This window comes from Hippocampus comes, unplaced genomic scaffold (genome assembly GCF_001891065.2).
Source record: "Hippocampus comes isolate QL1 unplaced genomic scaffold, H_comes_QL1_v1.1 scaffold130, whole genome shotgun sequence".
Taxonomy (NCBI): Eukaryota; Metazoa; Chordata; class Actinopteri; order Syngnathiformes; family Syngnathidae; genus Hippocampus; species Hippocampus comes.
This window is the reverse complement of record NW_017842057.1, coordinates 1,439,137-1,449,178: the sequence shown is the minus strand read 5'-3', so window position 1 is coordinate 1,449,178 and position 10,042 is coordinate 1,439,137. Positions and strand designations below refer to the sequence as shown.

Sequence of the window (10,042 nt, the reverse complement as noted above, 5' to 3'; positions counted from 1 at the left end):
TTGTGCAAAGAGGCACCTGAGACGATCCAACACATAACTGCAGGGTGTAAGATGCTGGCAGGGAAAGCCTACATGGAACGCCATAACCAGGTGGCTGGCATAGTCTACCGAAACATCTGTGCAGAGTATGGACTGGAAACCCCAAGGTCAAAATGGGAAACACCTCCGAAGGTGGTGGAGAATGACAGAGCGAAGATCCTGTGGGACTTCCAGATCCAGACTGACAAGATGGTAATGGCGAACCAACCAGATATCGTGATCATAGATAAAGGGCAGAGGAAAGCCATTGTAGTGGATGTAGCGGTCCCAAGTGATGGAAACATCAGAAAGAAGGAACACGAGAAACTCGAGAAATACCAAGAGCTCAGAGAGGAGCTGGAGAGAGCCTGGAAGGTAAAGGTGACAGTCGTGCCTGTGGTGGTCGGAGCACTTGGGGCAGTGACCCCCCAAACTAGATGAGTGGTTGCAACAGATCCCGGGAACAACATCGGACATCTCAGTCCAGAAATGTGCAGTGCTGGGAACAGCAAGGATACTGCGCAGAACCCTCAAGCTTCCTGGCCTCTGGTAGAGGACCCGAGCTGAATGAGGGATGGACACCACCCGAGGGGTGAGACGAGGATTTTTTTTTTTTTTTAATATATATATAAACATCTTAAGCAGTCAATATATAAATATGAATATCAATATGTGTCTCTCCATTAAAAGACCAATTCATATATTTTAATGTGGAAAAGTTCGGTTCAAAACTGATTTTCCACTTTCAAAACAGTTTTTGAGATTTGAAGGAAGTAGGTGCTTCTTCACTTTTTTCGACTAAATCCTCTGCACATGCAAGTGGTGATGTGTTTTCAGAGTACTTTGAGGCCAGCTCCAGTTATATAGTGTCAATGCAAATCATTGTCATATTGTCAAATTTATAGATGCTAAACTCATTCATTAAGTGTAATTCAGTGGCTTAGTGATCAAGGGTTGACACCAGGAATTAAAAAAAAAAAGATACAACCAATGCGCTCACTTTTTTCTTAACACTGCCTCATCACAACCACTTGCTCCGGCTGTCATGGTAACGGAAGCCATACTTGACATTCGCCTCGCTGAGCAATAGCTCGTTTTCTGAAGACAGGACTGCCTCCTCAAAACAGGCACGTTTCAGCTAGACTTGAAAATGTGGGTATAAAGCACGTGATTGTTGAAAATGATATTTAATATTGTGACAAAAGAATGCCACAGACATGTTATCAGGTCACCTGGGAACTGTTGTAAATTGTGGAGCCATTATAATATATAACATGTCTCCCTTAAATTGAGTCAGACCAAATAGAGTGGCTGTGATTGATATAAGAGCATGTACTGTCAGGATTAAAGTGTGTTGCCGTATTCTCACGCTATCATATAGATTAACTCTTAGAAATGTGTTGATTACACCCTTGTTTTGGCTACTTTGTTTAGAGTTCAGTTCACATTCTGTTCGAATTGAAAGTGGAATTCTCCATTTACCTCTGTCATTTGTTTTACCTCGTCTTTTCAAAGAGACGATCAGATTGTAGCACAGACTTCTGTACTCCCCAGTTAGATGTCACCTGTGCAATCAGTCTGAGATGACTTAATTCACCTGGTAAAACTCATTTGGATGACATCCTGATTTTCATCTTCCTCCTTACATGCGTCATTTCCTTTGTGCTTGCAGTCTTCTTTATCAACCAACTCAGAGTACTCTTCAATTGTTGTCAACCTTGTGCGACTTGCACTATATTCTCACCTCATTGGCAGACGCCCAGTCACTGCACATTAACAGCAACTCAGCAATGCTGAGAGCGACAATCAGGTTCTTATGGACGGTGGTACGGTCCGATTTAGGAACCCTACATAAAGGCAAACGAATGAAGAGGAATATTAGTTTGAGGCCATTAGCGCAATATGACATCGTCATCACGGATCTTATCGTACATCCATTGGGAATGTTCAGTATTTGAAAAGGAAATTCTCTGAATCTCTTCAACAAACCTGTCCATTTCTATTTTCCTGACACGAATCTGGCTGGGGTTTTTGAAATGCTTTTCAACCTCTGCGCTCTAAAGGGTGTGCTCTGTGATTTTTGTGACTCACCCCACAGCAATGAAGAGGATGAAGGTGAAGAGGAGGCCACACAGAGACACTCCACAGCCAATGAACGTCAGCACCTGCAAAGCTTTTTTGTTTTCTGGGCTCGGCTAAAACACACACACACAAACACACACGCATGGACACGCCCACACACACGTACACACGCGCGCACACAAAATGCATCCCCCACATAGAGTTCATAATAAACCGATGAGCTGTAAATAGCAGCAAACACCGATTAAAAAAAAAAAAAAAGTCTGAACACAGAGTGAAGGTTACCTGGGCTTCATAGACCTGAAGTAGCAATGCAAAATTGGTAGTGTGATTGCAGTAGCACACTGTGTAGCCATAGTGTTTGGAAACGACCTCGCACCCTTTGGTATTCCACCACCCACCAGCCTCTGGACTAGATAGACACAGATATGTATTTATCTCAACCCATACAGGAATGTGGAAGAATGGAAATATTCGAATCACTTGAACGTTTTGGGAGCATTGTCATTGTTTTGATGTTACAGTGAGATAACTTTGGTATTCGAAAGGCGTCCACAATTGTTATTTTGTTTCAAAGTGTTCTTACGTGATCTTAAAATCCCAGAAAGCGCACACTGGATCATATACGGCACCAGCAGTGTTCTATGACATACACAGAGCCAATACAATAAATGTGATTGAAAGGAGAATTGTGAATAAACTGTACTCAAATGCGCTTTTCTTTTCACCTGCATTTTGTGACGGAGTTGAAAGTGGACCGCTGTACTGACGTGCTGGTTGTCTCCCAGCACTGTTGTGGATATGACGGAGGAGCCCAGAATCGTACCCAAATACCTAAAGTGCATACATTCATTTTACAACTCTCAATACTGTGACAATGCATGCACCTGCAAATAATTACATTTCATCACTGTCAAATCAAATTGTACATAATTTATGAATAAAGTATCCTGTACAGCAATGCCGCATCGCTGTTGTCAAAGTATTGCTCAGCGGGCCTCATTGGATTGTCCTAACTAAACTCTTGTTAGTAAAAGCTACTAAAGCAGATGTTTGTATCTTGAAATTGCAAGATAAACTGCAATGTTGACAGCTCAAATGAGGATTGGATAAGAAAAGAAAACTGTTCAATGCATTCTTTAGTACAGCTACCTTTGGCTGCCATCCGTGACAGTCGGAACCATGCTGATGTTTCCTTCCGGATTGAAAAGAGGCCGCAGAGATCCATACCACGTGTTGACCAGGGTGAGTTGATGGAATCCTGTACATTAGGCACAAAAACAGGTTCAAACGTGATACCCGGCTTTCACCAGACTAATAAATGAAACAATACCTAGGAAGTGTTCTTTTTTTGTTTTGTTTTGTTTTGTTTTGTTTTGTTTTGTTTTATTTTAGGTAGTGGTTTCAAAACCCAAGTGCGTGCCTCCATTTGCACTTCACTGCGCGGCCTTGGAAGGAGAAAATATGAATGCTACTACACATTCTCAAGTCTGTTCATAGTCGACGCATTCGCCGGTATGACTGAATGTGTCTCATTTGCAAACCAAGTGATGTGACTACGTTGTGACAAATACTGTAAATCTGAATGCGCAATTGACTTAATTGAATGAAAGTGAAAGAAATTGATTGGCTTATGGACTGTGTCCACATACCTTTGTTAAGGAGATCCTGGATCTTTTGATGGGGGACTGAAATACAGTCGGAGTAAGAGTGTTTCTCAGCCTCAGGCCCACAGAAACTGGTTCCTTTGGGTGATTCCTGAAGCTTCTGCTGCTGCACGGATAATTCTGTAACAACAGCAGAGCAAAGCAGATTGAAGGTGGGACATTGCTTTCAGAGGCCGTATTATGGAAAATACTTTGTTATTGAGTCGATTTGTCAGGTGTCTGTACTTGTGTCTTGCACCATCCTTACAAAGCACTTGGTCCTGGCATTACAAAATTCTGTCTAACCTGAAAAAAACACATTCAACTGAGGCGTATTTTTCAGTTCTCCGCAGCTAATGTTTCAACAATTGTGGGCTGATCAACAATACAAGTGCAATGTAACAAAATTAAAGAGGGGAAACTATTTTGTGTCCCAAAAAAGGTTGTTCCACATTAGGCACTGCATTTCAGAGTTTCGACTTGTTTTGTTTTGTTTTTCAAAAGAGTTGGAAGTCTTTTAGTACAATAGTTGGATCAGTCACCAATTTCCAATTGAATTACAGTGATTTGGGTGAATTCACCACATCAAATGTGGCATAAAACCCTTCATCCTTAAAGTATCTCACCAAGCGATGAATGCTAGCGTATTTTGGGGGTTTTGAGGTTGCAAAAAGTTGCATAGATGTTCACAGTTTTTACTTGTCGGAAACAGTATTTCCTGTCTCATTGTCACTAGTAAAAACTGTCTGCAAACACTTTTGCGACCTTTTAAAAACCTTGAAGAGAACAAAAAAAAAAAAATTGCGACATTCGCAAGCATTCGCCGTTCAGTGAAATACCAGCTTAACCGACTCTTACAAATTAGGGTTCATTGTAATCACGCTGCAAATCGCAATCCAATGCTATCCTCGACTTTGATAGTCACGTGGTTTGAATTTTTGTTTGTAACATACCTTACATTCAATTTAGTCACAAAACACCGGAATAAGTGATAAGTACTACAGTCCAACTTTTGTCAAGTCTCATTCGAAGCACATTTAATACAACGGACAAAAACTAACAATAACGAGAAAATTAACATGCATCTAGACAGAAAATATATGGTAATACTGTACAGAGCCACACACAGTACACTCATAAATTAATTTATACATGATAATAAGACAGCCGAAGTAGGATGCAGTGCGAATATGCAAATAAGCGGTTTGGAAAACGGATGGATGGATGCGTGTTGTCACAGATGTTGGTGGAAAGGCGTGCCCTGTAGGTGTTAAAGTATACTATACTCCATAATATCTTAACATGTACATTAGCAATATTACTTTCTTGTTGGCACAATCGAGTGCCGTATTTTACTGCATTAAAAAAAAAAAAATGCTTTACTAAACGTCCAGACATCTGGGTTTCTTTTAATGTGTCATTCTTTAAATAAAACTGTCATGACAGTATTGCAACCTTTGCAACTCACTGCAAAGACATCGTATTGAATTAAAAATAAATAAATAAAAAACTTGCAGTATTTTGTCCCTCAAAACTATTTATAGAAAGACAGTGTGAAAATGGAAAAGAACCAGCTTCGAGAAAGTAGCAGTGTTTCTGGTGATCTGTGTTTTTGTTTGTTTGTTTGTGGTATTTCTTTTGTTTTTTTTGATTGAGATGCAAATGTTCCTGACACAATCAAAATGTTTCCTGACACAATATCACCAATTTTCATGTGAGGTGATATTCAGATTGGCATCTTTGGATTTAATTAAGTGGAAGGAGTGAGCGAGAGCAGCGAGCCTGTGTATAGGAGTCCGAGCAAATGAATAGAACAGACAGCAAAATTCTGTATTGTTGTTGTTGTTTTTTTTGTTTTTTTCCAGAGGCAAAATATTTTCTGTAAACAAATTAAATGAATGGGAGACCATTTTGAAAGTACCGTAATTATTTTTCAGCTGTAAACAACAAAAACACTGATCAAAGCATGCGTTTCAATTCGAAGTCTAATCGAGTTGAGTTTTTCGTAAGTTTTAACCAAGAAAGTCCCAAATCATTAAAAAAACGGCGACAGCATTTAAGTTGCATGACTCGAGTCATCCCATCTCTGGTGTGTGACACTCACTGATGTTGGGGCTGTGAAATGTCAGGTGATCCCTGTCTGCCATCAACCCGGGGCTCAAGCTGGTCACCATCCGGTCAATACTCTTCACCACATCCATGGGACCATTCACCACCTATAGCACACGCAACACTGGCACGTTAACCACCCTCCCTTCAACAGTTTACTTAGCTCAGTTACCCAGATACACGACAAGCATGCAGATACACAAAATATTCTGACACCAGACTTACATGAACTGATTATGGAACACAATATGGAGTTGATCTCAGCATAAAAGAGCTTTCAGTCTTCGAATAAAGACATTCTATTAGTTTCATAGTTAATATTCAGAGGGAACTGATGGGCTGAGTCCCTTTTTCAATATACTGATTAAGAAATGTTTCACAATATTTTTAACCTAGTACTCCATCTCAACCCAAAATGCGTTTAGCACTGTTTACTGTTTCCCGAGCCTAAATACAGTTTGGCTAAATAGCACTCACAACGTCCAATGGATAAGCCTATAATGCAAGGATAATCGTGCGTTTTTCCATTGTCAGTTTTGAAACCTCTCATTCGAAACACAATGTTCAGGAGAGCTGAGCCTTGGATACAAGCAGGGGCAGTGTGGCAAGGAGGCGGTTAGAGGGAGAGCATGGCAACAGTTTGTCAAAGAGATGCTCATCCATTGAATCTGGGCTGACATGGCCTTGGAGTGTTGAGAGGCCAGGGGGAAGGGAGGCGAGCGCTGATTCGAACATAACACTTGCCACGAGTTGCCTCCATCTGGATCCACAAGCACTTCATGTGCAAAGTGGAACGAGGGATTCAGAATGGATGTGATTCAAGTTTTTATGAGAATTATTTATTATGATTATTATTATTATTATTATAAATTACAGAACAGACTAGTGATAAGCATGTCTGCCCGACAAGTTATCGATGTCCAATTCTCTTCTGTTTCTACTGACTCATCTTTGTGCACTTTGGATATTCTCTCGATGTGCGTCGATTATTTTTCTTCAGGTTCTCCCAGTTTCCAACCACTTTATGCATGTTTTTGTAAATTGAAGATGTTAAGTTGCCCATAAGTGTGACTAGTTGTTTATGTGCCCTTTGACTGACTGCCGACCAGGGTAGTTAGCTGAGATGATTCACAATTATCAGCAACACTAACAAGGACATGCTGTGTACAAAATGGATAGATAGATAGATAGATAGATAGATAGATAGATAGATAGATAGATAGATAGATAGATAGATAGATGACGGTTATATAACGCTTTCCACTTCACAAAAATGTTGAGGAAAAAAAAAATCATAGTTTTGTTTTCATTCCTTCTATCAATCTCTCGATGTGAGTTTTTGCTGCGTTTTTTTTTTTTTAATTTTTATTTACTTGTAGGTTTCATGTCGAGAAATACAAAAGTTAGATGTGTGAAAATATTTGAGCTATGCTATATTCCTGAAATAAGCAGGTTGAAAACGCAATTGACGGCCCGGTTCACTTGTCCCTGATAACCTCAAGGTACATTCACTCATGAATAAAAACACATTGCCCTCTAGTGGTGAGAAGCGGATATCTACTCACTCGTTTCAACTGCCCACAAAAGTGACTTCAATGATCATGTAATTGTATTGCATTCATGGTCAACATGTACTGCAAACGACCATCAGGCTGTGAGAAAATACAAATAAATAAATGCAAATACTGGAGCCTATCGCAGCTGGCTTTGGGCAAGAGGGGAGTTCACCCTGAACTGTGAATGTGAGTGTGAATGATTATTTGTCGAGATCATGCTCTGTGACTGACTGATGACCAGGCCAGAATGAACCCCCCCTCTCACCCACAGACACAGGGCACATCTACACAAACAATTATTCACACCATTTGAGAGTGTTCAGCTGAGAGAAAGTTTTTTTTTTTGTTTTGTTTTTTTTGTTTTTTTTTTGTTTGTTTTTTTTGCCGAGATATTACTTGAAGGTAAACAAAATGTTTTACTTGATATGTGCATGTACATGCTCCGACATGATCTTCATTTGTCTGTTCAGTGTTAATTGAAGCGTATGATACTCATGCTGCCTTGAGTTGTTTGCCAGCCTTTCTTTTTTGAGTTCATCAAAATACAATTTTGTATGAAATTCTAAGCCTCACCTGTTTGTGCCTGTTAGTGGATTAGCAAGTTACAGAATTTGGGTTCTTTGTATTTGAACTCTTTTAAGGGTTTGCATGTGATTGAATATAATTTTGTGTTTTGGCGTATATGTTTATTCTTTCATGCATTTTTGTCCTTTATGATCAAAATAGTTTCATTTATGGTACAGACAGATATTATATAGTTTTTTTTCATGGAAACTATGTCACATCATATTTGCACAGCCACAAATGTGAAACGCAAAACAAAATGTGCTATTTTTATATAGTTTCATGAATTGGCAAAGCAAATCAGACGTTCTGTGGTGGGGCCTTTGCGCTGAGAAATCTCTTGCAACTGGAACCCTCTGAATTTTAATTGATCATCCTTGCCATTGAACATGCAAACTCCAACAGGATGGGGACAGGACTACAGTATTTTATGCATTAAATATATTTTTAATTAATCGGCTGATTAATTGGTAATCTGTATTTTTTTTTCTGCCAAACATCGGTATCACCATCTGGCTAAAAAAAATCCAGATCTGTGAGGCCCTAAAAATAGATCCTATTGATACAATTATTAATCATAGGCACTGATCTCCCGCCATAGAGTCAAAACATTGAACATTATACCCTAAATTATATAGTTAAAGATCATCATTATGAGTTAACTTTACCAGCTATGGTTACAAATGTTGCCTTTCCATTGTAAAATGTCAAAATCATTATTAAATCAATGAATCCTTGATTTAAAAAAAAAACTAGGTATGTAAATTTGAATTACTTAAGTTATTACGCTTGACACACGGTAATGTTGGAAAGAAACATATTTCTTTCTCATGCAAATAGCAAGTAGTATCATGAAATGTATGAAGTAACTCGTCCAACACTGGAGATGAATGGTGACATTAGCAGCAGCCAGACATGAATTCGCACGTAAAAAGGTACAAAGAGGAGCCAGAAGTGCAGCAAGACAACGAGGCGATAAGAAGGTTCAAATCAGTTGATGCTACCTCTTTGATGGCCTGCCACTTAAACGCATTGTCCTGGCTGATGACGCTGTCGGCCACACTGATGAAGTGCTGGCTTAGCTGCTGGATGCTCTCCTTGGTGTGGTTGGCGGAATCAGGAAACTGTGAGGGGACATCAGCAGCCTGAGACAGCAACTGGATGAGGGAAACCATGTCCGTTGGCTGAAGTCCCTCCTGCCTCGTGTCCTGCAGAGCTTGGACAGACACGTCCAGCAGGACGGAAGCTTCGGCCAGGCTGCTCAGCCCCGATGACTGCTGTCCCAGGACTACCTGAGAGTAGAGACCAGCCTGCTGTTTTCTTCCAGGTCAATTTCAATAACAGCAGTTAACACAAGGTTAGGTCTCGGAAATGTCTCATAAGATAACAGACTGAACTGAGCTTTTTCTCCTAGAAATTTTTGAATTCTGTTGACACAGAATGTTAATATACAAAGGCAATTATTAGTTTGTTATTAGAAATCCATGGATACCCCTTGATAGACAGACAAACAAATGGCCAGGATATAGCATAGTACAAGCTATTAGCCTATTACTGTACATCTCATAAGAACTACAAAAGAGGCAAATAATAACTATCGAAATGCACTATAATCTGACGACACAACACCAGTTTATTCTTAGTGCTTTTTCATTCAAGGTACATCCATCCATCATTCATATTTTCACCCTACTCTAAACCTTGATGGGTTTTCAACTTAGTCTGTTCAACAGTGTGATGTACAAACTCCAATTCCAATGTCCAACCGTTGAACAACTGAACCTTTGGAGAATGCACTTTTCATGCCCAGCCATGACACTTCCGTTTCCAATGAACCTGGTCACCTGTGGAATTATCCAAACAGGTCTTTTTGAGGTTCCGCCCACTTTTCTTGTCTTTTGCTGCCCTCGTCCCAGTTTTCTTGAAATGTGTTCAAGTTCAAAATGAGAGAATATTTGGAAAACAAATGACTAACAAACCAAATAAATAGATAAAATAATTCCATTAAAAAAAATAATAATTTCTTTGCAAAAAGATTTTCAAATCATTTCATTCCGTTAAAAAAAA

General features: G+C 39.6%; 1 protein-coding gene across 1 annotated transcript in view; it reads right to left on the bottom strand.

The window, feature by feature from the left end:
* The window catches only part of adgrd2 (adhesion G protein-coupled receptor D2), a 49,163-nt gene that overhangs the window by 25,316 nt on the left and 13,805 nt on the right, over window positions 1-10,042 (bottom strand). The window contains exons 7-15 of the mRNA XM_019861021.1: window positions 8,980-9,267; window positions 5,851-5,962; window positions 3,753-3,887; window positions 3,253-3,361; window positions 2,829-2,934; window positions 2,687-2,742; window positions 2,386-2,512; window positions 2,110-2,213; window positions 1,763-1,865 (exon numbers count right to left, since the gene is read on the bottom strand). Coding sequence (XP_019716580.1) covers window positions 1,763-1,865; window positions 2,110-2,213; window positions 2,386-2,512; window positions 2,687-2,742; window positions 2,829-2,934; window positions 3,253-3,361; window positions 3,753-3,887; window positions 5,851-5,962; window positions 8,980-9,267 — 1,140 coding nt within the window. The remainder of the gene's footprint in view (window positions 1-1,762; window positions 1,866-2,109; window positions 2,214-2,385; window positions 2,513-2,686; window positions 2,743-2,828; window positions 2,935-3,252; window positions 3,362-3,752; window positions 3,888-5,850; window positions 5,963-8,979; window positions 9,268-10,042) is intronic.